Source organism: Tachyglossus aculeatus, chromosome X1 (assembly GCF_015852505.1).
Source record: "Tachyglossus aculeatus isolate mTacAcu1 chromosome X1, mTacAcu1.pri, whole genome shotgun sequence".
Lineage (NCBI taxonomy): Eukaryota > Metazoa > Chordata > Mammalia > Monotremata > Tachyglossidae > Tachyglossus > Tachyglossus aculeatus.
Window position 1 is genome coordinate 113,477,416 of NC_052101.1, and position 27,266 is coordinate 113,504,681.

Below are 27,266 nucleotides of genomic sequence, written 5' to 3' on the forward strand. Positions count from 1 at the left end.
TAAAATAAATTACTGATATGTACATAAGTGCTGTGGGGTGGAGGATCGGTTGAATATCAGGTGCTTAAAGGGTCCAGCTACAAGTGCAAGGGTGACAAAGAAGGGAGCGGGAGTGGGGAAAACGAGGGCTTAGTCGGGGAAGGCCTCTTGGAGAAGATGTTATTTTAATAAGACTTTGAAGGTGGAGAGAGTGCTAGTCTGTTGGAAATGAAGAGAGTGGGAGTTCCAGGCCAGAAGCAGGATGTGGGTAAGGGGTACATGAGGTACAGTGAGTATGTTGGCATTACAGGAGCGAAGTGAGTGGGCTGGGTTGTAGTAGGTGATCAGCAAGGTAAGATAGGAGGGGGCAAGCTAATTGAGTGCTTTAAAGCCAATGGTAAGGAGTTTCTGTTTGACGTAATAATAATAATAATGTTGGTATTTGTTAAGCGCTTACTGTATGCCAAGCACTGTTCTAAGCGCTGGGGTAAATACAAGGTAATCAGTTTGTCCCACATGGGGCTCACAGTCTTCATCCCTATTTTACAGATGAGGGAACTGAGGCCCAGAGAATTTAAGTGCCTTGCCCAAAGTCACACAGCTGACAAGTGGCAGAGCCGGGATTTGAACCCATGACCTCTGACTCCAAAGCCCAGGCTCTTTCCACTGAGCCACGCTGATGTAGAAGTGGATGGGCAACCACTGGAGTTTCTTGAGGAAGTGGGGAGATGTGGACTGAATTTTTTTTTAGGAAAATGATCTGGGTAGCAGAATGAAGTGTAGACTGGAGTGGGGAGAGACAGGAGGCAGGGAGGTCTGCGAGAAGGCTAATGCAGAACATCTCTAATTGGATGTCCTCCCATCACCTGGAACTTAATACGTCTAAAACTGAGCTCACCTTGTCCCCTCCGGCTTCACCTCGCTACTCTCCTATTACAACCCAACCTGCACACTTCAGTCCCCTAATGCTAACCTTCTCCCTCTAGACTGAGCTCCTTGCGGCAGGGAATGTGTCTGATTGTTGTTATATTGTACTCTCCCAAGTGTTTAGTGCTTTGCACACAGTAAGTGCTCAATAAATACAACTGAACAAACGAATCACTGTATCTCAATCTGCTTCTTGAGAAGCAGCATAGCGTAGTGGATAGAGCACAGGCCTGAGAGTCAGAAGGTCATCAGTTCTAATCCTGGTTCTGCTACTTGTCTGCTGTGTGATCTTGGGCAAGTCACTTCACTTCTTGTGCCTCAGTTACTTCATCTGTAAAATGGGGATTGAGACTATCAGCCCCATTTGGGACAGGGACTATGTCCAAGTTGATTTGCTTGTATCCATCCCAGCACACAGTACAGTGCCTGGTACATAGAGAAGCAGCGTGACTTAGTGGAAAGAGCAAGGGTTTGGGAGTCAGAGGTCATGGGTTCTAATCCCTGCTCCTCCACTTGTCAGCTGTGTGACTTTGGGCAAGTCACTTAACTTCTCTGTGCCTCAGTTACCTTATCTGTAAAATGGGGATTAAGACAGTGAGCCCCACGTGGAACAACCTGATTACCTTGTATCTACCCCAATGCGTAGAACAGTGCTTGGCACATAGTAAGCGCTTAACAAATACCATTATTACTATTATTACATAGTAAGCACTTAAATACCATTATTATTATTATCTCATCTGTCTCACCACTGACCTCTCACCCAGGTCCTGCCTCTGGCCTGGAACGCCCTTCCTCCTCATATCCGACAGACAATGACTCTTCCCCCCCGCCTTCAAAGCCTTATTGAAGGCCCATCTCCTCCAAGAGGCCTTCCCTGACTAAACCCCCCCCCCCCTTTTCCTTTTCTCCCACTCCCTTCTGCGAAGCCCTGACTGGCTCTTTAGCCATCCCCCCTTCCAGCCCCACAGTTGATCTACCTATCTGTAATTTATTTATTTCTATTAATGTCTGTCTCCCTTCTAGGCTGTAAACTCGTTGTGGGCAGGGAATGGGCAATGAACGAATTCGATATAAATCTAATTTGTGCCTGCCTTTCTTCCCCCATGAGAAAGTAAATTCATGAGAAAGTAAATTCACCGAGGGAAAGATAATGTCGGTAATTCTAATACTGCGCTCAGCAAACACTGGGCAATGGAAGAGGGTTTTATTGTCGGAGGGAGGGGGACGACGAAGGACGGCACGGAGATGACTCAAAGCTGACACGGCGGGGAGGAAAGGGAGCAGGAAACTGGCCAAGAGAATGACGAGGCAGACACAGGCGGAGGACAACCAGGACGGGAGCGAGCAATGGCGCGTCCCCCGCCCTGGTCGCGCGCGCGCGCACTCGGGAGGGAGCCAAGGCGCGTCCCCCGCCCTGGTCGCGCGCGCGCGCTCCTACTCGGGAGGGAGCCAAGGCGCGTCCTCCGCCCTAGTCGCGCATGCGCACTCGGAAGGGAACCAAGGCGCGTCCTCCGCCCTGGTCGCGCGCGCGTACTCGGAAGGGAGCCACGGCGCGTTCCCCGTCCCCGCAGGCGCGCGCGCGCGCGATCGGGAGGGACCAAATGCGCGCTCTCACCACTTCTACTCTTCACCCTACGCGTCCTTCTTTTCTGCCAGCGCCGAGAGGCGCCTTCAGGAGGGGTGGAGCCTAGCCCGAAGCCACTTCGAGACGGAGGAGAGTATTGAACTGTCCTAAGCGGTTAGCACACCGTAAGCGCTCAATAAATACCATTGATTAATTGGGAGAGGAGGGGGCAGCCCGGGTTGAAGCCGCCCTCTCCGCCCCCAAACCCGCACAACCTACGGCCCCAGGAACGGCAGGAGACGGAGACCGTAGGGTGAGGCAGTAGGGGAAGGGGGTGGAGGGAGAAGAGAGACAGAGAGAGAGCGAACACGGAGGGGCGGGGAAGGCTTGAATTTTGATCCCTAACCCACTGCCGCTCCTCCCCCAAACGGGGGGCGGGGGGTGCTGCTGTTTTTGCTGCAGCGGGAGGCATCGGAGGAGGAATAGTCCCCGTACCCCGGATGGGGTGAGCCTAGTATGGACCTTCGGCCCCGAAACCGGGAAAATATGGGGGGAGGGGGGCGGGAAGGGGGGAGAAGAGAGGCCTCTCCTAAGGAGCAGGTGGTGGCTATTCGCCCCTGAGGAGGATGCGTCTGCGGGGGGCGGGAGTGGAGTTTGGGGGCGAGTTGACAGGCTGGTTCACCCCTGGGCGGTGGGGGGGGGGGGTTCGTTTCTGCCCCTCAACTTCTGTCGATACAAGTTTCCTAGGGGCTGGACCGATGTCGCCTTTGCGCATGCGCGGTAACTATCGCCACCGCCCCCCTCACCCCCCCCCCCCCGGGTGACTAGCAGGGGCCCTGCGAGAAGGAAGTCCTGCCCCTTCCCTCCCTTCCTCTTTCCTAATCTCCTCCGTTCTCTCTCCCTCCTTCCTTTCCTCCCTTCCTTTCTTCCTTCCCCCCTTCCCCCAGCCCGAGGGTGTTTGTGCTCCCGCCTCCTCTCTGTCTTTCTTACCTCCTTTCCTCCTTAGCACCTTCCTCCATCCCCAGCTCTGTATTGTCCTTTTTCTTTTTTTCTTTTGCCATTTGCTCCCCCTGAAGGGAAAAGGTCGGGGGAGGGAATAGGCAGGGGTTCTCCCCAGTTTTAGGGGTTTTGCTGGTTTTGCGTCGCGGGAAGCGATGGCGCAGGGCTACGTCAACCGGGTGGGAGACAAACATTGGTAACCCTCTCCCCTCTTGTATTGGGTCCAAAGTAGAAAGCAGAAACTTGGGATGCTTTCCCAGAGACGAGAAAACCAGTGGTATTGGGGTTGCCGCGCCCCTTCCCCTTTCCCTCCCCTGCTCTGGCACTGCTAGCTCACAAAAGGAGGAATGGAGTTGAAAGTTTGGCGGGGTTTAAAAAAAACCCAACACTTTACTCCCGCTTTAGTATGTTGATTCGGCGTAAATGGAGCCACTTTGTAATCTGCATTTGTTTCGGTTTTTGTGTAGCCCGAACCAGGAATTTTGGTTAAACTGATGAGGAATCTTCAGTCGTGTAAGTCTTTTTAGAAGTAGTAGTAGTAATAGTATTTATTAAGCACTTATTGTATGCAGAGCACCGTACTGAGCACTGGGAGTAAATACCTACAGTACATTCTCAGGGTCTGGCTTCTTTATTGTTTAAAGATTTTCCTAAGTGCATTGTATGTGCATATATAATGTTTCTGAGGTGCAAAAATCGAAAGAAATGTGGAAAATCATTTTATGTTGAAGTTCCTTCTAATTGAGACCAAGGCATTGTGGGTTGGGAAATGGCATTGTTTTTAGTATACTAAAAAATGCAAGAGATAAAAACCTTCCCCAGGAACTACAGCCAGCCATTTCTCCTCCTAAGCGTGTTTCTTGTCGAATCCCCCATTTCAGCATCACAACAGTGGTTCATCTGTGTACTTGTGGATGCATTGTACAATGTTGCCCTTTGCCCTTGGCTGCTGTGGCAACGGTAAAACAATAGGTTAAACGTTTTCAAGTGATTTTCATTTTCATTTCATTGCAGAGTACATCAGAGCTTGAAGCAGACTGGTTGATGCCAGATTGTTACCACCAGAATCTTAATCATGACGGATGCGGACTATGTCCTATGCAAATGGGAAGGCCGTTTATGGCCAGCAAAGGTAACCGCCATCGTTTCGAGAGATGAGAGAGAGAGATTCCTGGGTTTCGTCTTAGTAAAAGCGATTAAGCTAGTCAGTCCACCACCTGGTTGAAAATGAACCGCAATGGAGATTTTTACATTTTTAACTCGAATTTCCACTTGAAGTGCACTGTGGGTTCAAACGATGCTCCAGCAGGCTTTGAAATGAGTGGCTGCTTGATTTGGGTCAAGATGGAGTATCCTCGCACAATTTAAGTTTATCCAGTGTGTGATCCTACCTCCCGCTGCCTCAGGGGGCCATAGCTCTTCTGCGGCAGGGAAGCACAGCGTGACACAATGGCGTGGGTTTTCAGGTTCCCGTTCGAGTGAGGGGCACATCAAGCACTGACTAGCGTAGCCAAACCTTAATCATAGCTTCTAGGCACCCTTCCAGATGGGGCCATTTTTCACCCATTTTTAAGTGGGTTGAAACAAATGTAGGAAGGCAGTGAGATAAGGTGGTGTCTCATGAAGAGACAGTCCTCGATGCCCAGGGATCTGCCAGGCTTATGGCAAGGGTGCTAATAACTGTCACGCCTGCCTTGAGGAAGAGGGCACATTTAGAAGGGCCCTCTCCCTTGCTCCCCTAACTCTGGTTCCTGAAAGAACCGTGAGAGTGGTAGCACTGGCTCGTTGTGGGTAGGGAACGTGTCTGCCAACTCTGCTGTATTGTCCTCTCCCCAGTGCTTAGCCCAGTGCTCGGCACATAGGCGCTCAATAAATATCGATGATGATACTCTGGTCATAGTAAGCATTCAATAAATTTCATTGATTGGTAGTGGTGTGGACGTGAGGGGTCACTTGCAGAAGGCACAAGTAAAAAGTCCTTTGGACGTCCCTCCTGACTCAGAAGCCTTTGCCTCTAGATGGGAAAGAGCAGAGCAACGGGCATAAAATTGTCCACCTATGGCCCTGGATAGATCCTTCCTCTGTGGCTCTAATGTCAATTTTTTGTGTTCTCTTAGTCTGTCAATCATATTTATTGAGCTCTTACTGTGTGCAGAGCACTGTACTAAGTACTTGGGAGGGTACAATATAACAATAAACAGATACATTCCCTGGCCGCAACAAGCTTTGTGAAAGTCTCTGCTGATGCTGATGACACAGTTCTCCGATTAGCGCAGAAATTGCATTCTCGCAGGACCCTGCATGAAAGATAACTTGTGCTGCAACACTCACCCCGGGTCTGCTGCTGCCCACATGCATCTTAACCATTTCCTCCAACACCATATCGTGCTGTAGCCAGGCCGACGCAAATTGGTGGAAGAACGTTCCCTAATTCTGTTGTCGCGGTCTATCGGGAACGAACAGCATAAACACACACGCTGACAAAACTCTGACAGGATTATGAATCTGTGTTACTGAGAAGACAATCGCTTTTTTAAACTTAGGTTTTATCCAAAACGGGAATTTCCAGAAGAGAAGATACCCAGAACGCGGAGCCAGACTCTGTAGATGTCGAAATACTTTCACTAGATAAAAAGTTAAGTATGGTATCTCTTTATTCAGGTATTCTTTTCATTTGCTCAGTTCTACAAGAAAAACTGTTTCCTTTTTTATTCCTAAAGATTGAAAGAAGACTGAAATCTATATACATTGTGCTTTCCTCTTTAGAGAAATGGTGGTATTCTAAACGGAAGATTGCAAATTCTTATTTATCAAATTTGAATTCAGTAAGTGAATGTATTTTTAAGCCTTTAGTTTGAAATGCTTCCTGAGCTAGGTAAGGAAGGAGAAACCACCATTTCAGAAAACAATACATTTTATTTTTTCAAAAGTACAGGCGGCCTTCAGACTTGATACAGTTGGTTCTTGAAGTTGGAACACAGTTCCTAAGAGAAAATTAATTCCAACTGTCAATTGTATAGGGGATTGATTCCTGAACCGAGGTTAGATACCTTGCCCGTTCTAAAATCACCCAGAGTTGGGTATTCAGTCAAGTGTAGAGCTACATTAATGTGTTTATTTTGAGTCAGAGATGTTCCATGATAGGGTAGCTGATTTTTTTTTTTTTTTCAAACTTCATCAGAGGTAAAATGGGTGGGGTAACTCTGCCTGGCAGTCAGGTTGTCCTCCTCATCTTTGATCCAATCTTCTCCCCATTTCCACGTGTCTCCTGTGTATGTCCCTTGCCCTCTCCCACCCACCACCCACCCCAAACTAGTGCCCTAAGAGGCTAGTGTTGGAAAGGCAAAACCAATGTGTTATGCAGAAACTACATTTAGATATGTTATAAATGCAGTTTGCTGTAACTTGAAATGTCTTTTAAGTCGAGGACTGCCTGTACTTACTGTTCATTTTAACCCATACATCTACACTGCATCGTAAATCTATATTAAAAGAAGACCCTCGTGGCCAACTTTTGTCACTAGCTTCTGATACTTGATTTCAAAGTGTTGCTGGGAATTTTGGTTTCCACATTTTTTCCTCTTCAGCATTCAGACTTTCCTTTGTCTCCAGAAAAAGTGATTGATTTAAAACTGTTTTGTATCATTGGCATATGGTATATGACAGTTATTGTTTTTGCAGAATTAGCGTGCAGTGCAGAGAAATCCAGATCCTAGAGAAGACACACATTGACGATATTGTCACTAAATTCGGTGAGACTATACCTTTTTTTCTTTTTAAATGTAGGTTTTAAATTCAAACCTAAATGAAGAGGTACATTCCTAGTTTCCTAGTGAAGCATCAAAATATTTTTGGTCTCTCTAACTTAACATTTCTGAAAGATTTTTAAGTTGAAAATAAAAGATGCTGTTCAAGTAAGCTGAATCTGCTGTAACTCCCAAATTACTCCCAAAAGGCCCTGGAAACCAGCTCATTACCTATATCCAGTATGTTGTTGCCACTCAGAAATTTAACCTCAGTGAAAGTAGTTCTGCATTTATTGAGTTTTTCAGTAGTTCTCCTGAAGTCCCCATCAATGCCAGTGCCTCTGTGTCAACCCTTAAATAGTTCTTTCTTGCATTCTTTAAAGCAATCTTGCAAAGAATTTACCAGTCCCCAATTTTTTTTTTACGGCTCACTTTCTTCCCCCAAGGTTCATACATTAAACCAGTATTTGTTTGTTAGGCATAAATGGTTTCCCCAGATGAGTAGCTCCTTGCAAAATCCTATTTCCTTTTTTTTTTTTTAATGCGTTTTAGAGCACGGGAGCTCTTGTAAAAATGTCGAAAAGTGTTGATAGTTGGAATGAGTTTGTTCTTTGTCACTAAGTGATATCAGTAATAATAATTATGGTATTTATTAAGCATTTCGAGTCTTTCACTATGCTAAGTGATTGGACAGATGGAGGATAATCAGTTCAGACCCAGCCCCTGACTCACATGGAACCCACAATCCAAGAGGCAGGGGAAACAGACAGATATCTTATCCCCCATTTTGCAGATGAGGGAAACTGAGACACGAGGAGTTAAGTGATTTGCCGTCGGTCACGCACCAGGCCAGTGGCAGAACTGGAAATCGGAAGCCAGGTTTCCTGACTCCTAGTCCCATGTTCTTTCCACTGGACCACACTGTTCTATTTGGTAGGCTAGTTTCTAGGTTTTTTTTTTAATGGCATTTATTAAGCGCTTACTATTTGCAAAGCACTGTTGTAAGCACTGGGGAGGTGATCAGGTTGTCCCATGGGGAGCTCACAGTCTTAATCCCCATTTTACAGATGAGGTAACTGAGGCACAGAGAAGTTAAGTGACTTGCCCAAAGTCACACAGCCGACAATTGGCAGAGCCGGGATTTGAACCCATGACCTCCGACTCCAAAGCCCGGGCTCTTTCCACTGAGCCACGCTGAAGGCTTTGGTGGGGGGCCTTGAGGAGTGGAAGCTAGAGGGGGATCCCCTGGACCAAAACGCACCCCATCTACTCTCCCCAGACCACGTGTCCACCCTTCCTTCCTCTGTGGCTGCCATGGCGACAAAGGTCTGCTGTTAAGTTGACTGTCATGGTATCTCCCGGGGACCTCAGGTAGCACCTTGGCCTCTACCCAGCGGCTAACGGGGTCCTGAGCATGAGTCAGTTTTACCCGCAACCTGTAAAAGTGTCTTATTTGGGGCAGAACTTTCCTGACCTTGTAATTAACTCCAAGATCAGCACTAGAGACGTAGAGCACTGAACAAAATTTGCTTTTCATATCTTTCAGCATCCCAGACTGAGAGGAATGTTAAGCCTGAGGAAATAACTTACAGAAAGTCACTTAACGTTGCCCTGGATATTTTGAATGTGAAATCCAATACTAGAGCAGCAACCTCTTCAGATGAAGAAATGACAACGCCTGTCTTGCAGAAAGAAAACCAAACAGGGCCTTTGTTTTCTGTCTCTAACTGTTCCCCTGATTTCCACGAAGGGATCTTGGAAAGGCCTGGATCCTTTTTGAAAGAAAATGAACAGTTCAGTCCAACTTCCACCAAGGAAACTGGATGTGAAATTGGTTGGAGGAAGCCTGATAAAACCCACAAAAACAAAACCCGTCTCTCGACGTCTCCAACTACCGTCATTTTGGGCATTCAGACCCCTCAGGATGAGGATTGCCAAAGCTCAAGTTCCAGCCGAAAGAAAGCTAATTTCTTTCAAAACGCCACGGTGGACAGAAGGAGGACAAGGAGCACCAGAGTTGATTCACCTCCTGATGCCACGAGGGGTGGAGACTGGTGCCCCACTGAAGAAAGCTCACCCGCTTGGACCGCCATTAAACTCTCCAAGTCATCAGCTTCAGGAAAAAGGGCAAATTGTTCCACCAAAAAATCCTTGAATTTTTCTACAGACAGTGCCCCTAAATGGTCAGAGAATGAGGACATTACAAAGTCCTCAAGGAAATACAGCAAGGCTTCAGATGGAAGTAAAAAGCCAGTGGATCAGAAACAAGATCTAAATACAGACAGGACCCAGTATCAAAGTAGACAACACACGAGAAGCCCCAGATCTTTTCCCAGTACCTCTGACGGTGACTGGTCTCCAGACTGCTCACTGACTAAAATCAAAGATCTTCAGCTCCCAGATTTTGAGGAGGATGAAGAAGGTAAAAACTTTTCCATGGAAATTAACTTTGCATAATCTCTCTATGTTTTCTCGTGGTGATTTTTTTTTTTCTTTTGATACTGAAATCGATTGGAACCAATTCTCCCACACCCAGTCTGAACCTTGAATATTTATTGCTAGCTACCAATTTAATAGGAAGTCACAGCTCTGTGATTTGCCCAAAGTCTAGTCCCAAGCAACAGAGTTAGGGGAGAGGCAGATTCCCGCTGTACTTTGCTCTAAGCGGTACCGGGAATATCGTTCCTCCAAATTCACCTCCTTTTGAGTTGGCTGAAAAAACTTCCCAAACAAATTTGGAGCGAGGTGAGGCAGAGGAGGCAATTTGGTGTTGCAGTTTTATTTCTGGCCACATCTCGTGATGACAGCAAATTTGTGCTGCATGGTTAATCACTGTTAGGTGTAGCAAAAATTGCTACAGCCTGCTCTCACTCCACAGTGCTGTCTTTTTTTTTTTTCCCCACATTGGGGAATTGTCCCTCCCCTAGTATGCGAGGGTTAACCCACAGGCGGGTCCGGCAGATCCAGCCCCGGGCAGATCGGAATAAATTTGGCATCTGGTTGGGTGTAGGTCAACACCTCACTTTTAATGGCCACAGATAAAATAAAAAATGGCTGGGATGGGTTCGATAGTAATGAAAGTCAAATCAAGTTGTATTGGCTGCAGGTCAAGATTTAGTGAGTTAGCATTGGGTTTGGATTAAAACCTGGTAGGCTTTTCCTGGCGTTCGTGATGTGCAGGCCAAACGGGGATCTGTAAAAGTTAAAGGCTTCCAACTGTTTCCGAGCAGGGGAACTGCTTCGGGTTGTGCTGCCAACTTTGGTTAGGCATCCAGAGTCTGCTATGGGGTTCGCCACCGTGGCCTGCTGGGTTTTTTCGTTTTGCTTTTTTTCTATCGTTCTGGAGAGGTCTTGGTATTTTTGGCCAAATGTGGATCCCAAATCCACGAAAGCGTCCTGGCAAACGAGGGCCACCTATTTCCTAGTCTTGAAGGGCGGCAGGTACTTTCTGCCTCTGGGTCTGTGGGACCTCGTAGCACCGAGCAGAGACGCTGCAGTGCGGTTCGGTCCCTTTCCTGCTACCCGCACAGCCACGCCTTTGGAGGCTGTTTCTCACTCCCTTGTGGCTAGGCGAGTGCCAGTGGTGGACACAGGCTAAGAACTCCCCGAGCCCATGCAGGCCCAGCGGAAAGCCACAGAGAAAAAAGGTCCCCTCTCGGGAAGAATTGCCGGAATCTTAAAGTAATTCTTCACCTGTTCACCTGAAACTGTCTTCCATTTCTTAAGGTGGAAGGGCACCCGATGGCTCTCTTCTTCTCTCCTTAAAAGTCCCTTTTTCTAGAAAGGCTTCCAGTCCATCTTTCATCACTTCGCTCCTTAAAAGTCCTTTTTTTTTTTTCCTGGCCAGCCTTCCAGGATGTTTGGCTTTTTAATTAACTCGGTGTATACCCTACTAGAGCCGGACATATTATGCCAGGTTCACACTGTGCATTCTGACCTCCTGGTTGCATTAGCCTTTTGTGTTGCATGCTAAGCATTCCTTTTCTTCAGAAAATCGTTTCCTGCTATGTGTCTTTAGCTTGTTAAAACCATGAGGCAATGCTGAGGTAAAACAAAAGTCTAATCCACTTTCATTGACAGGATTTCAATCCTCCGACCTATCATTGGAGCTTAGCTCCCTAGAAACCTCATCTCTGAACACTAACTTTGTAGATGAAGAAGAGGAAGATGAAGAACTTCCGACTATCCTTTTGTACCAAAGTAAGAAATAACTGGGACAGTTTCTTTCAAGTTACATAGAAATCCAAGAGGGTTTGGTTAAATTGTTTGACACCTTGAACTTAAGGTACCAGTTTGTCTGCTTTTCAGAAATTTCCCCTTCTTATTCAGCGTAATTTGCATCACTTTTCCCCCAGGAAGAAAGTGCTTCATATTACTGAGCGACTCTTAGGACCACCGTTTAAAGCAGAAATTGGAGAAAAATAGAACACTCTGATCATTAAGTGCCCAAGCAGGTGTCACTTGGCTTCAGTGTGCCTGGAGATCTCTGAATGTTTTGGAAATGAATTGATTGCTAAGGTTCTTCCCGAGTTTAAGATTTTTTTGTTAGTGTATTGAGCCTCCAGTTCACACAGTGATCTCTCCATAGTCTAATTTGGGGGGCGGGGGGGGTTCACTTTTTTGGCGGGGTGGGGGGGAGGCTAGATTCCTGTGCTGACATGGCTTTAACTGACACCTGAACAGGTCGGCCTGTCCGTGCGTCCGCCCCTTTGGTGCCCCCTGCCCCCCCTTCCCCCCCCCTTACCCACTGGAGTGAGCTGCTGCATTAGCAGCTGGAGTTGGTAAGAGAAACTGCTCCTGCTGCCAACTTCCCAGGGTACACGCTTCTAGGGCTTTGGGACCGTGATATGCTGTGCTCCCAGCTGCTCCTCTGCTTTTTGCTGGCCCCTGCAGAGTTCTCGCCTCAACGGGGAGCCCGGCAAGAAGCAACTACCACTGCCAGAGTGACCTCACCCCCTACCATACTTTGAAAGGCTCCCGGAAGTACTACTGCCCTTGGTGGTTTGGCATCCTGGATGAACGAACAGCTTCTGGTCTAGACCATTCAACCTATTGCATATGTCTGATTGTTCAGATCAATTTCTCATTCCTTTCTTCTCCCTTTTTTTTTTGTGCCATAGAGCCTTGTTCGATAGAAGCAGGAATGTTAGTCTGGTGTAAATGTCAAAAATACCCATATTGGCCAGCAGTGGTAAGAATCACCACCTCCATCATCTACAATGTTAGCGTAATAAATGATTGTTCATGTGCTTGAAACTAACATTCTTGTAATCCCAAGAGCACTAGTTTCCCAGTAGAATTTCGTTTAATTCTTCCAAGTCATTCACATGTTTGCATTTTCTTCCTAGGAGTAATGCCAAATTCTCAGGGTGTTTGGGCTTGTTTCCCGGTAATCCTCTTCTTCTCCTGTCTTATCTGTTGTAGATTTTGTCCATCATCTCTTAGCGGCTATTTGCCCGCCAAATTTTTCTGAGCTTTCAAATCATACATGATCGCTCTTCCCATGTTTATATCCAATCCGAAAATGAAGCTTTAAAATGACCGACTTGCTTTGAGAGAGTCATAATGTGCAGATGGGTCCGTGGAGCTTGAGAGTTCATTTCTTCCCCGTAGAGGATGTGGATAAAGTGGCAAGACTAACTCTTTAAAGTCAGTAGCAGAGTGGTGTTTGACACTCCGAAGAAGACTTTATCCAAAAATGCACTTGCTACTAACAAATGGAAGAATTATCGAGCACTTAGTACAGTGCTCGATAAACACCACTGACTGATGCCATTACATGCACTTTTGTTCCAACTGTCCCTTGTCGAGACAGAATGAGTCGTCTTCTCTAACAAGGGTACTATTGCTACTTTTTTAAAAAAATGATTAACTGGAAAATAAAGCCCAATAGCTATCTTGAAAGAATCCTCCCCCATTGGATGCTTTACCCCTATCTTTCCAAGACCTACAGAACAAGTTCCACATAAGTCAGCAGCTTGAAAGTAGGCTGAGGCTTTTACCAAGGGTGAATTTACCGTTTGCCACTGCTTTCTAACAGTGGGCATTTTTTATTGAGCAGGGACAATTGATTGAGTTTTGTAATAAATCAAACCTTCGACTCTCGTCACCTTTAGAAGGGATAGGTTTTATTTGCTGGAGATCTGTATTTTTGAGGAACTCCTGTCATCAAATAGCAACTGTTTTCTGTAAAGACAATTGAATAATTTCAGAATCATGGTCTTACAGATATGCCCCAAATGTCTTTTTTGTGTTGTTTTAGGAAATGAATCTGCATAATGGTTTCACTTTGGATTTGTTTATCAACAGGTCAAAAGTGTATGGCGGAAAGATAAAGCAAGTGTGCTTTTTGTTGAAAAGGATTTGTGTTCTGAAAAGAAAGGGTAAAACATTTTTCTCACTTGGCTTTTTCATGGACGGAGGTATCTGAAGAGAAATCTTGTGAGCTTGGTGTGAATTGAGTAGTGGATTATAGAAATACAATTGGAGTACCTAGGGTTTCTGAAGGAAGCAAGTCTTAGGGCAGCTCCTGTGGGTGTTGTTGACTTAACTGGCAGAATTAACCAGCCTCCACCTGGAAGAAGATTAAAAGCCTCCGTCAAGAACTTGATGATAGAGTTTTCTGTTATGAAAAATGACTGAGCCTCGGTCCATTCGAAATCTGAGTCATATTTTTTGAGTGCTTAATATGTGCAGAGCACTGTATTAAGCACTTGGGAGAGTACAGTGCAACAGTTGGTAGACACGTTCCCTGCCCACCAGGTGCTTACAGTTTTGAGGGGGGCGAGAGACATTAAAATATGGGTATGTACATACATGCTGCAGGGCTGAATGTCAAGTGCTTAAAGCTAAAAAAAACTCCTCACCCTGGGCTTCAAGGCTCTCCATCACCTCGCCCCCTCCTACCTCACCTCCCTTCTCTCCTTCTACAGCCCACCCCGCACCCTCCGCTCCTCTGCCGCTAACCTCCTCACTGTACCTCGTTCTCACCTGTCCCGCCATCGACCCCCGGCCCACGTCATCCCCTGGGCCTGAAATGCCCTCCCTCTGCCCGTCCGCCAAGCTAGCTCTCTTCCTCCCTTCAAGGCCCTACTGAGAGCTCACCTCCTCCAGGAGGCCTTCCCAGACTGAGCCCCTTCCTTCCTCTCCCCCTCGTCCCCCTCTCCATCCCCCCATCTTACCTCCTTCCCTTCCCCACAGCACCTGTATATATGTTTGTACATATTTATTACTCTATTTATTTTGCTTGTACATATCTATTCTATTTATTTTATTTTGTTAGTATGTTTGGTTTTGTTCTCTGTCTCCCCCTTTTTAGACTGTGAGCCCACTGTTGGGTAGGGACTGTCTCTATATGTTGCCAACTTGTACTTCCCAAGCGCTTAGTACAGTGCTCTGCACACAGTAAGCGCTCAATAAATACGATTGATTGATTGATTAAAGGGTACAAATCCAAGTGCATAGATAATAATTTGGTATTTGTTAAGCGCTTACTATGTGCCAAGCACTGGACACAGAAGGGAGAGGAAGTAGGGGAAATGGGGGTGTGGTTGGGGAAGGTCTCTTGGAGGAGATGTGATTTTAATGCTTTGAAGGTGGGGAGAGTGATGGTCTGATGAATATGAAGGGGGAAGGGGTTACAAGCCAGAGGCAGGATGTGGGCAAGAGGTTGGCGGTGAGATAGACGAGATCGAGGTACAGTGAGTGGGTTGGCGTCGGAGGAGCGAAGCGTGCGGGCTGGGATGAAGTAGGAAATCAGCGAGGTAGTATAGGAGGGGCGAATTGATCAATTGCCTTGGAGCTGACAGTAAGGAGTTTCTGCAACTACTTGGAGACTGAGACCCTGAATAAAGGAACTGATGAAAGCACTAGTGGTGGGTATAGCGCTGCTCACACTGCCACCCCTGCTGGTAGGCATCCTGCCAAAGTCCAGTATCCTATAACTTTGGAAGAGATCCAGATATTCCCCAAGTTATCAAGAGCTTGCATTGGAGCCTCCTGTAGGATGCTGATTATTTACAGGATAGACCCACAGCATTTATGGGCATAGCCATAATTTATTCATATCTGTCATTTATTCATGTCTGTCTCCCCCTCTGGGCTATCAGCTCTGGGCAGAGAATGTGTCTGTTATAATGTCGTGCTCTCCTGAGCGCTTAGTACAGGGCCCTGCACACAGCAAGCGCTCAATAAATACAATCGATTGATTGACGTGCTGTACCCTCAACTTTGAAACCGCAGCAAAGGGTATACGGACACAAATTGGGGTAAAGTCAGTGGGAGGCCGCTTCGTCAAGGTCAAAAATAAAAAGCCCCGAATATCAGCTCCGTCCTACCCCAGACCCGGGGATCTCTTTCGATTCACGTTACATCTCTGCCTTGGCTTTGCTTCCCATATGAGGTTGTTGCATAAGGGCAAGTGAGAAAGTAATTGTGAAAACTCAGCGAGCTGTTCGGGAGAAAGGTGCCAGATAAACGCAAGGTGATGGTAATATTCTTGCAGAGAGCAGATTATAGGGTCATAGAGCTGGAAGGGATCTTAACGGAAGGTTGTGTGGTTCATGAGATTTAATTAAATCTTCACTGGGATGCCAGAGAAAGAACATGAGAAACCTAGCTAGTTTGTCATTAAGTTGATCATACGTTCTAGTTTGGGGAGGAGGGGAGAGAATAAAGGCCTGATTAAGTGTGTTTAGGTGATTTTGATATGCATTCCTCTTAATCCAGTTTTTCTCTGCTTCCTCAAGTTTTACAGCACCCCTTAAAAGATTAAAGCATTTTGATTGTGAAGAGAAACAGGAACTAATGGTAGGTATGGTGGGAAGTTCTGGATTTATGACTTCAAATGTTTAGGTAGTTATTTCTACCAAACTTATTCTTCAGATTGATTTTAAAAATCTAACTCTCTTATGGGCTGGCCACTTAAAAATTCCTGGACCCACTGACAACCATTGTGGGCATGAGATGAATCCAGGGTAGCCCTTTGTAATCAGGCTCTGTTTATTGCCAGGAAAGCCCATGTGAAGTAATCAGGCAGTGAAGTTGGCAGTCCTTGAAACTAGTGGAATTGGACGTGATTGCCCCAGCAAAAGGGGATCTGAGAACTTCTTTTCCTGTTCTGGTGAGAGAGGTTGAAAACTTGAAGTAGCATCAAAGGGAGTCAGCCCAAAGTTCGCTCTCTTAATTAGGCATTGCCTTAAAGTTGTGATTTTGTAGTTAATGTTACTGAGTTAACCCGGGCTGGTGGTATTTTGTTTTAATTGTCCATATTTATTAAATTATAGGATTTGGCTGTAGCAAAATAACTGATTTTCACGTGTTTTTCTTTCCTAAGTGCAGTTGGGAGCTTGAATCTTCTTCGTGTTTGCAGAAGTTCCGCCAATTTATTGGTTTTTGTGGCCCTTTGTGTATTTGCCAGGACTCAGTAATCCGCATCACATTCTTCTTCTTCCATACTAAATTCAATTGGAGTTAAGCGTCAGTAACTAACTGTAGCAAATTCTGCTAGAAACTTACTCGATCATAATTTCTGTCTTCGAAGGGTAAAATACAGCAGTAGCGAATAGTCGGCAGTCCATACTCTGAATGGCTCTGATGTCTCATACTTAATGTGCCAAAGCTTAAACGATTAACCCCTTTTTATTGAAGCTCCAAGCTACGCTTTTATCTAGCGACAGCTGCTCAGTAAGATGAGCTTTAATTGCTCATAACCTAAAATAGCTATCTGAAGCTGGAAGTGGTAGCTTGCAGGGCATCAGGCCAATCCAATACTAATTTTAGTGCAATGTACACTTTTCAGCAAGTTGGGAGAGGATGAAAAGCTGCTCCCACAGTGGGGTATGGTTTAATAAATAGCTGCAAACACATCTCCCGGTGATACTGGCTCCCCTAAAAAGAATTCTAAAACCTGTAGTCTTCAAATGTATCTGCTGTAGAGCCTTAAAACTATAGGACTGCACTTTTTTTCTTTTTTTTTCTTTTTTTTAACAATACGGGGAAGGAACTTCTTTGATTTGCAAAGATAGATGTTTCTCCATCCTTTGGCATGCAGAAGCCCCCAGATTTTCCAATTTGGTTCTGAAGAATACTGGGAGTTGTTTCATTAACTTGAAACTCACTGACTTTTTTGATTGTAGATTAAGGCCAAGGAGAAGTTCAGCCAGGATATCGATTGGTGCATCTCTCTGATTTCTGATTACAGAATCAGACTAGGTAAGCAATGGGGCCAACGCCATTCTTCAGAAGAATTAGTGCACCAGAAGTTTTTACGCAGTTCACGTCATCATCCATAGAGAAAGAGAGGAAATGGGTGTTAAAATGTCGCAGGAGAAGCAGCCTGGCTTGGTGGAAAGAGCCCGGGCTTGGGAGGTCGTGGGCTCTAATTCCGGCTCTGCCACTTATCGGCTGTGTGACTTTGGGCAAGTCACTTAACTTCTCTGTGCCTGTTACATCATCTGTAAAATGGGGATTAAGACTGTGAGCCCCACATGGGACAACCTGATTACCTTGCATCTCCCCCAGCGCTTAGAACAGTGCTTCGCATGTAGTAAGTGCTTAACAAATACCATTATTATTATTATTATTATTATGTTCTCTCAGATACACTTCAGACATGTCCCCAATAGTAAGGGGTGTTAAGGGGTGTGAAACAGGTTATCAAAGGAGGTTGTGGATGGTGGTGGTTGTCATTGTTTTTAAATAAAGAACATAACAGGTCCTCATCTGGGTGGAAGGGTTTAGATGACATGTCCCCAGAGGCACGAGGGGGATGGATCAAACGATCCCTGGAGATCCTTTCCAGCCCAACACCTCTGTGATTCAGAGGACCTAAAGTAATGAGAGAGGGGAGGGTCTGTTAAATTTTTTGGCCCCGTGGTAGCCAGGCCCATTTTAAGCCCCTTTGTCGTGTGGGGGCAAAGGGATTCATGCCTCGTGGCACAGCTGGCGTGATGGTGTTGGGTAGGGTCAGACCAGCTCCGAAAATTCTTCCTGGACCAGTCTTGGGAAGAAAAGAGAGGGCTCGAGGAGCTGAAGTCATTTTACTTTTCAGCTCTTCAGCACCAGTTAGAATAGCCTCGTGGATCGAAGTAAAGGAACTTCAGTGAGCCACTTGGTGTCGGACCCAGCCCTCACTGGCCCACTGAGATTTTCCCAGGGCCTTGGCGGGTGAGCCCAGCCCTGCCAATTGATACATAGAGTCTAAAAATAAGAAAAGTTTGACTTTGAACAAAGGAAAAAGTAGCTTTTTTCAAAAGGGTTGGTTTTTCCCTTTCAGCCTGGCTGATGGGAATGAATAATGGTCACTCTCATTACCTTTTTAGCTCACTTTTAGAAGGTTCACACTTTAAAAAAGTAGAGTGGCTCTTTGAGCATTTGACTGGTCCTGAGACGGTCGGGGTGTTTCATTGTAACTCCTTCATTGAAGGCTGAAGAAAGCCTGTCTAGTTCGGTATTCACATAGAAAGCCCTGAAATATACAGTATTTTGATCATTTCTATCTGGTATATTTTCCCCAGGAGTCTTTTGGATTTTTATGAACTTTGTTGTTTTTTTTTTCACCCCAGGCTGTGGTTCTTTTGCGGGGTCCTTCTTAGAATATTGCTCAGCTGATATGAGTAAGTACAACTGTATTTTTCAAAGCGAGAAGAAACTATGGACAGAATTTTAGCAGGCATCCTAGAAACATTCTCAACATTAGTTTCTGTATTCTCCGATATATGCTTGCAATACATTTGATTTGATTAAATGTCACCAGTTGATTGATTCAGAAAGAGTGGCGGAATTACACGGAATAATGTTATTTTGTCAAGTCTGCTTAATTTCCTTTTATTTATTTATTTATTTTTAGATCCAGCTGAGAGGAAATCCCATTCTCTTTGTAGTCACTCATATGCAGATACATTTGTGGTGCCTTCTCCGCATGTGCTTGTATGCTGCATTATTTGGTGGTTTGTAATTAAAGGTTTCATTAGCAAAGTTGATCTCATTTTCAGGCAATCCAGTTAGAAAAGGAATCAAACAAGGTGCCTTCACCATGACTTTTCCCAGCTCAAAGAAAGACTGTCCTGAAGAGCCCTTGCTAGAGACCCCCCTTAGCAAGGTGAAGCCCTCCAAGAAAGTGCTTCCCGATCGGACGAGGGCTGCCAGAGACAGGGCCAATGAGAAGTTGGTGGAGTATATAGTGAAAAACAAGGGGGCAGAAGACCATCTTTTGGCCATTCTAAAACACAAAAAGCAGTCAAGGTGGCTGAACGAGTATTTAAATTCAAGTCAGTACATAGCCTGTATTGAAACCTACCTTGAAGATGATGAACAGCTGAACCTGGTGGTGAACTATTTACAAGACGTCTGCCAAGAAATAGGCAGTAAACTGACTTTAATAAATGGTGATAGAATAAAACTTATTCTGGATGTTCTTTTGCCTGAAGTAAGTTGCTGACTTTATCCATTTCTAATATTTGGGGACTCGTTGGCCCATTTCTAATATCTGGGGACTTGTTGACCCAGGAAAGAGTCCTTGGGGTTTGAGCCAAAGAGTTTGAAGTGCCTAAGCATTTTGTCCAGCCCAATGGTTTGTAGTTTGTTTTTTTAATGTAGAAACTGAAGTATGCTAAAATACTTTTTAATTAGCACAGGCATTGCTGTCTTCTGCAGTCTTACTGAAATGTGAATGTTGACAGCATGGAACATATTTCAGAGATTGAGTAAATCAGACTTTAATCCAGCTTCCTTCTCATGCCAATCAAAAAGCGCAAGAACGTTTTCACCACTAAATGCAATCTTGGCCGCTTAAAACTGGTGGTTTAGTAAATGGTCCATTTTAATATTTTTTAATAAAGTAATTCAAGTTCCTCTTATGAATACCAACAAATAATAGAGGATAGCCAGGTTTGTTTTTTTTTTTTTTTACCTGAGACCTCTACTTTGAGGTCTCTACTTGAGGCCTAGTTGAGGTTCTTTTCTTGAGACCTTTTACTTCTCCCTCTGTAGACCGTAAGCTTGTTATGGGCAGGGAGCGTGTCTACCAACTCTGTTATATAGTACTCTCCCAGATGCTTAGTACAGTGTTCTGCACACAGTAAGCACTCAAATACCACTGACACTGATGAAACCCTGATCCTTAGTTCTTTGAACTCCAGAGCAAGGGGGAAAGTTCTTGCTCAAAATACAAATAGTTCCAAGTGTATAATTTACTTTCTGTAATGATTTGGTTTATTATTATTATTATTAATAATGATAATAGTGGTATTTAAGTGCCTAACTCTGTGTCAGCCACTAGGGTAGATACAAGACTATCAGGGTGAACGTGTCCCTGTCCCACACAGGGCTCACAGTCTAAGTTAGGAGGGAGAACAGGTTCGAATCCCCATTTTACAGATGAGGAAACTGAGGCCCAGAGGAGCAAAGTGACTTGTCCAAGATTATGCAGCAGGCAAGTGGCAGAGCCAGGTTATAACCCAGATCCTCTGACTCTCAGTCCCGTGCTCTTTCTGCTCGGCCATGCTGCTTTGGTGCGTTAATGCTTTATGTTGAACAAACATCTAACAATTTAGATGACTTTATCTTAGTTATCAAAATTTCTTATTTCAACATTGTCAGGAAGGAGATCAGAAGGCCTCAATTACTGTTTCAAATCAATTGAAAATTAGTTTCCAATGTTACGAGTTTTGAAAACTGTTCGAAAGTCTTCCTGTTTTCATCCCTTTCCCATTCATTTTAGAGCTAATGTGTCTTATGCAGCAGTTTTTACAAAAGATAGGAATTCTTAGAAAAATTAAAATTTAAAAAAGTTAAAGTCCCATCTTTGAGTAAACTTGATTTCTTTAAAAGACAACTTAATGTTCTAAGAGCTGCAAGTAAACATTTGGAGAATGTAGTGGTAGAAATGTAAATTAAAAATACCAGTGAAAACCATTCAATGTATACTTATGCTTATTATAGTGAATTGCAATCTTTTAGATTGTGGTGTTTCAACTTTAAGCTCTGTGTTATCTTTTACAGGCAATCATTTATGCAATTTCTGCTGTTGATGAGATAGACTACAAGACAGCTGAAGAAAAGTACATCAAAGGGCCATCTGTAAGCAAGCGGTATAAGCATTAACTTATTTTTTTATTAACTATTGTTCCAGTGAGTTGCGGTGGTAGGTGCTAATCAAAAGGCAGTAAAGTAGTCCAGGTGTCCAATTATCAGATTGGTTAAGCAGCAGTGAAAATAAGCACTGGCCCATATGCCCAGAGTGTAAAACATCAGGATTGTCATAAGGGAAATCAGGATGTGGGCCATAAGAGAAATGTAATATGTGCTCCTCTCCTTTCTGTTTCCTTCCTTTGTGACTTTCATGGAAATCCAAATTGGCAGTAAACCCCAAGCCCACCTCTGTGTGGGAGCGAATGTATTTGGGGGAAGAAATTAACTGGGGCAAAAAGATGGAGGTGGGCTTGGGAAAGGTGGAAATTAAAATAATGAATTGGCATGCCTCTAATGAAGAGGCTGGAAATAAATGATGAATAAAGGGACAAACTGAAGATAAGTTGACCTGGATCCCTGGGTTTTAAGGGTTCTAACTCTCCACACCATTCATTCATTTCATTCAGTCATATTTATTGAGCACTTACTGTGTGCAGAGCACTGTAATAAGCACTTGGAAAGTAGAATTCGGCAACAAATAGAGACAATCCCTACCCTACAACGGACTCACAGTCTAGAAGGGAGGAGACAGATTGGGGCGCTAGCCAGGTTAATACTGTCGGTTCTTTTTAATGTCCTGCCTTGCTCCCTTCCATTCCAAGCTATGTAGGCAGAGAAGTGGGGGATGTTTTCACTGAATGCTAGCCTTGTGTTGGGGGTGGGGATGGGGGAAACCACCTCAGGCTTTGTTCTAGATTGATGCATACAGATAAAAATGGCTGGGTCTCTCCAGGGCTGCTCAGAAATTCTTAGCTCTTTCCACCCCCACTCATTCTTGGCATAGGTGCCCGCTCCCTGTCTCCCCCTTCTAGACTGTGAGCCCACTGTTGGGTAGGGACTGTCTCTATATGTTGCCAACTTGTACTTCCCAAGCGCTTAGTACAGTGCTCTGCACACAGTAAGCGCTCAATAAATACGATTGAATGAATGAATAATGGTTTGTTGAGCAGGACTGGACTCCCAGCTTCGCTGGCATGCCTTTTGCCGCCTTGCTCAAAATTAAAAGATAGCGCTGCTCTCTAAACTGTAAGCTCGTTGTGGACAGGGAATGTGTCTAGTTGGTCAGTCAGTTGATCGTATTTATTGAGCGCTTACTGTGTGAGGAGCATTGTACTAAGCGCTTGGGAGAGTACAATATAACAGGCACATTTCCTGCCCACAATGAGCTTACAGTCTACAGCAGGGGACAGACATTAATGTAAGTAATAAATTATATATATGTACAGAGTCCACTCAGTTCTATTTATTGAGCTCAGTGGAAAGAGCACAGGCCTTGGAGTCAAAGGTCATGGGTTCAAATGCCGGCTCTGCCACTTGTCAGCTGTGTGACTTTGGGCAAGACACTTCACTTCTCTGTGCCTGTTACCTCATCTGGAAAATGGGGATTAAGACTGTGAGCCCCACATGGGACAACCTGATCACCTTGTAACCTCCCCAGCGTTTAGAACAGTGCTTTTTACATAGTAAAGTGCTTAATAAATGCATTATTATTATTATTGAACGCTTACTGGGTGCAGAGCACTGTACTAAGGACTTGGGAGAGTGCAATGCAACAATAAACAGACACATTCCCTGCCCCCAACGAGCTTACGGTCTAGAAGGAGAGACATCAATATGTCATTACAGATACGTACCTAAGTACTCTGTTTATATCGCACTCTCCCAAGCACTTAATACACTGCTCTGCACATAGAAGTAAGCATTCAATAAGTACCATTGATTGGTTGATTAAACTGCTCTCAGGTCTTTTCAGAAACCTAGGGAGAGTGAGGTGGGAGTTTAGTCCATATAGGCATGGGAGGGGAAACAACAGCTTCCATTGTATATGCGCGCGCACACACACACACACACACACACTCTCTCTCTCTCTGTGTATGTCTCTCTCTCTCTCTCTCTCTCTCTCTCTCTCTCTCTCTCTCTCTCTCTCTCTCTCTCTCTCTCTCTCTCTCTCTCTCTCTCTCTCTCTCTCTCTCTCTCTCTCTCTCTCTCTCTCTCTCTCTCTCTCTCTCTCTCTCTCTCTCTCTCTCTCCCCCCCCCCCCCCCCCCCCCCCCCCCCTAAATTTCCACGTCTAGGTCAAAGGCTGGCCTTTAACTTTGTACCACCCCCCCCAATACCTCAGCCTGAGCATCCTTTCTCTCTGCCATTGACACATCCATCCCCAACCTGGGCTGCTGCTTCTGCTGCTCACCTGGTTGGGCTGGGCTTGCCCGCACCAGTTGCCAACCTGGCTGACCATGAAAGGTGCTGCAGCATGGCACCGCCGTGGGTCTGCAGTCCATCCTTTGGTTGGGGATGCTCTGGTTTGAAGGGCGGTCAACTAGCCTTAATGTTTAATGTTGAGAAGCAGTGTGGCTTAGTGGTTAGAGCACAGGTCTGAGAGTAAGAAGGACCTGGGTTCTAATCCCACCTCCGACACATGCCTGCTGTGTGACTTTGGGCAAATCACTTAACTTCTCCGGGCCTCAGTTCCCTCATCTGTAAAATGGGGATTAAGAGTGTGAGCCTCATGTGGGACAGGGACTGCAGCCAACCTGATTAATTTCTATCTACCCCAACACTTAGTACAGTGCTTGGCACATAGTAAGTGCTTAACAAGTACCATTATTATTATTATCATTATTGTGATGATTATTCATCACTCTGTCCCAAACCAGATGTTCTTTTGACCAGATTTCTTAGATGAAATTGTTTTGGTTTAGGAAAGTGGGTTATTCATTCAACCGTATTTATTGAGTCCTTGCTGTGTGCAAAACACTGTAGTAAGCACTTAGGAGAGTACAGTATAACAATTAGCAGACACATTCCCTGCCCATAACGAGTTTACAGTCTGTTTCTCATTCCTAATGCGGAACATAGTTTACCACTCTGAAGTTTTCTCACCTGCTACCTGCCTTGGGTTACCACCAATTTCATCAGTAATTTTGTCTGTAGTGGGGGCATTTTCTTAAAGTAATAAATCAATGTTAACTGAGTGTTTGTGTCCTTCAGGGAGAGGGAAATATTTGATAAGCAGCTTTTAGACCAAAAGAATCTGGCACTGTCGAAGATTGAACCGACTTCTTCCGAGCCCGCTCCAGATCCTTCTCCAGATGTGTCCCATCTTTGCCATTCTGTAACTGAATCAAATATATACAATAAGTAAGAAAGCGGCTCTGTGAAAAAATCTGTAAAATTGTCTTTTTGTCATTTGTAAATGCTTAAGGGGATGTGGAAGATGTCAAAATGCTTCTGCTTTATAGTGTTTGATGTATTCTAGGCTGTAGCTTTACAGTCTGCTCATTGATGTTGCATATTGATTTCCTTTGATTAATTCTGAACTCCTTGGATCAATTGGACAAAGCTGGAGTGTTCATTTTTATAACTTACTGCCAATTCTCTTCCCTGTCCCTTTCAAGAAACTTTACAATTCCTTAGATAGATCTAAATGGAGAACTAAGAAATTATTTTGTAACTTTCTGGTGACTATTGTAACAGGTAATTGAGTAGAGATTTCACTCACAATCTGGAAAGATAAGCCACTGATATCACATTTAGCCTTGATTGCAAAGAGCCTGGTACGATACAGTAATTCCATAAGAATTAAACCTGTAGGGTTTCATTGACAGTCACTGTATCAGGTTTCCTCTCAAAGTACTTTCTGATGTTCTCCACGCTCTTGCTTTTTTTCCTGAAATACCTCCAAGAGGTGAAAGCAAAGCCAAAGATGCTGCTTTTTTTTTTTAATGCTGGCAGGAATAACTACAATTGTTTGTGCAAAAGAAGAAGCCTTGCTATCATGTAACTCTTTAGGATGGCCACCTCCAAATAAGCCATAGTATGAATTGATCTAAAATTTCACAAGTCTTTTTTTTTTCCTCCCCCCTAGTTGAGCAGGTTCTCGCCACTCCGTTAACTCTCCTGTCAGATGTGAAAGGCCTGTTTCTGCCCTTGGTTAACCATTTCACTGGCTCCTCACACACTTTTATGGTTGGAAATAACAGTCCATTTAAGTGCTGGTGTTTTCTTGATAGGCGTGTGTCTGGGACAATATTGAAAACAGTCTGGCCTGGGCTGGTTACAGAATAAAGCACAGCAGATGCTGATGGTAGGTTGACCCAGTTCCTGGCTTGAGTTAATCCATCCTTGCAAGCCACCATTCATGAGGACAGCACCTTTGGGGTCAAAACTGGACTTTGGGGGAGCATCCCATTCAGATTGAAAAGGGAAATTGGGTTTGGGGGTTTAAATGTTGGAGAAATGAAATTTATGTTTCCGGTTTTGTTTTGTAGGACAGTGGAATGGCCAAAGAGAAATAAAAGTGGCCCTGACAGCTAACCCTAAAACGCCTCACTCTAGGTGGTCTTCAAGGGAAATGAACTGGGCACCATCTAGCGGTTAATCCGGAGGTGGAGGTGGGGAGTGAGGACATTTTTAATGGACATTTGGCAGTCTGACACAACTGGAAATTTGGGGTGATGGTGCAGGGGGATGGGTGAGACCTCCTATTTCTCCTCACAGCCAGTGTAGAGGGGAAGATTTTAAGCATGTGAATGTAATTCAAGGTGAATGCCGGACTACACTTGGTCACTAAGCTTATGCTTCGTAAGGAGGAGAGTACAATTTGCATAAACCTGAGTCACCGTAAAATAATTACAAGGCAATTATAAGCTGTAATAAGCCTGAAACATTTTCAGAGTACACTTTGCTGTGAGCTAAGTACAAGGGGAAATATTTAATTTGTTTTAGCGAAGGAGCCTCTGCAAAATTGATGAAATTCATGTTTGTAAATACTGTTTACTCCCTTCCTGGTGATGTTGAGCATCAAACTTAATTCTAAAAGTAGGGAATCCAAGTTTTAAACCACAGGGACCTTTTTCCCCTGATTACCTTTCTTTTCCTCTGCCTTCCTTGTCCATTTAATTTAGACTAATTCAGTTTTCAGTGTTCTTCAGTGTTTATGGCTCTGCTAAAGCAATGCCTGTTGTAGCTGGAGATTTGGATATGTATATAGACATTGTATTTTACAGCTTGAGAAGAGGTTAAGGGTTCAGTATCACACTCCCTCTACATTTAAAGGCATTTTGTAATTATATAGTGTAGCTTTCCCCTAGTATCCTAGTTTTACCTTTTTTTTTTTTCTCCAGGTAGTTGTATGCATCTTCTTTCGGTTTGTATCTTATAAGAATGTGAAAATGAAATGGAATTTGACATCTGGTTGCTGAGTATTTTGCTAATCAAATCAGCTCCTGTTGTCAAACTATTGCTATTTTAGTCTGATTTTTTTTGTTCTAATCCTGCCACAGTGTATCTGTGAACAAATATTTAAAGTAGGATATCTTTATTCAGAAGCCAGAGGCAGGGAGAAAATAAAGAGGACCTGAATTAGGATAATTGTTTCAAGATATTTTTGTTTTATGGTTCCTGGGGTTTCTAAGTGTGAAAGTTGAGTTGTGGTTCTTCAAACATGGAATTGAATTAATAGCAGTGGCTTTTCCTAAGCCTTTTTTGATTTGTAACTGACCAAGGCATGCATTTGTGATTGACTTCTCAGACGAAAAAAAATCTGGGCAATAAATAAAAGACTTTTACTAAAAGCACAAAATTCAGTTTAAGCCGCTGATTCATCTGTAAAAAAGCAAAGTCTCCATCCTTAAAAAGGTCCAAACCCACTTTTCCTTGTGCTTTGTAATTACCAGGTAATTATAGGCTACTCAATCAGTCCAGCAATAGTATTTGAGCATTTACTCTGTGCAATGTACTAAGCACTCAGGAGAGTACAATAGGCATATTTAAGTGAGCCGTTGTAGCCTGACTGTAGTATCACCCGTATATTCTCAGAGGTTTAACCAACAATTAAAAATAATCCGCTCAATTTTTC

At 44.4% G+C, this 27,266-nt stretch overlaps 1 protein-coding gene across 6 annotated transcripts; it reads left to right on the forward strand.

Annotated features, from left to right (window-relative positions):
• The first annotated feature begins 2,450 nt into the window (after positions 1-2,450).
• PWWP3A (PWWP domain containing 3A, DNA repair factor) lies at positions 2,451-26,990 on the forward strand. Of its 6 annotated transcripts, none has more exons than XR_005457322.1 (16): positions 2,451-2,658; positions 3,940-3,985; positions 4,487-4,604; positions 6,016-6,107; positions 7,154-7,224; positions 8,765-9,640; positions 11,299-11,418; positions 12,339-12,409; positions 13,528-13,601; positions 15,966-16,026; positions 17,355-17,430; positions 18,783-18,833; positions 19,212-19,645; positions 21,220-21,308; positions 24,398-25,493; positions 25,678-26,990. XR_005457322.1 is itself a non-coding variant. In XM_038771871.1 (16 exons), exons 3-16 carry the CDS (start codon positions 4,548-4,550, stop codon positions 25,721-25,723), a joined length of 2,268 nt encoding a protein of 755 aa, XP_038627799.1. In that variant the 5' UTR covers positions 2,451-2,658; positions 3,940-3,985; positions 4,487-4,547; the 3' UTR covers positions 25,724-26,990. The 6 variants fall into 6 exon arrangements, 5 of the variants coding, with proteins under 5 accessions (XP_038627799.1, XP_038627801.1, XP_038627804.1 ...); XM_038771871.1 differs by having other exon boundaries at positions 24,398-24,547; XM_038771874.1 differs by lacking the exon at positions 2,451-2,658 and adding an exon at positions 3,398-3,668 and having other exon boundaries at positions 24,398-24,547.
• Positions 26,991-27,266: the final 276 nt, after the last annotated feature.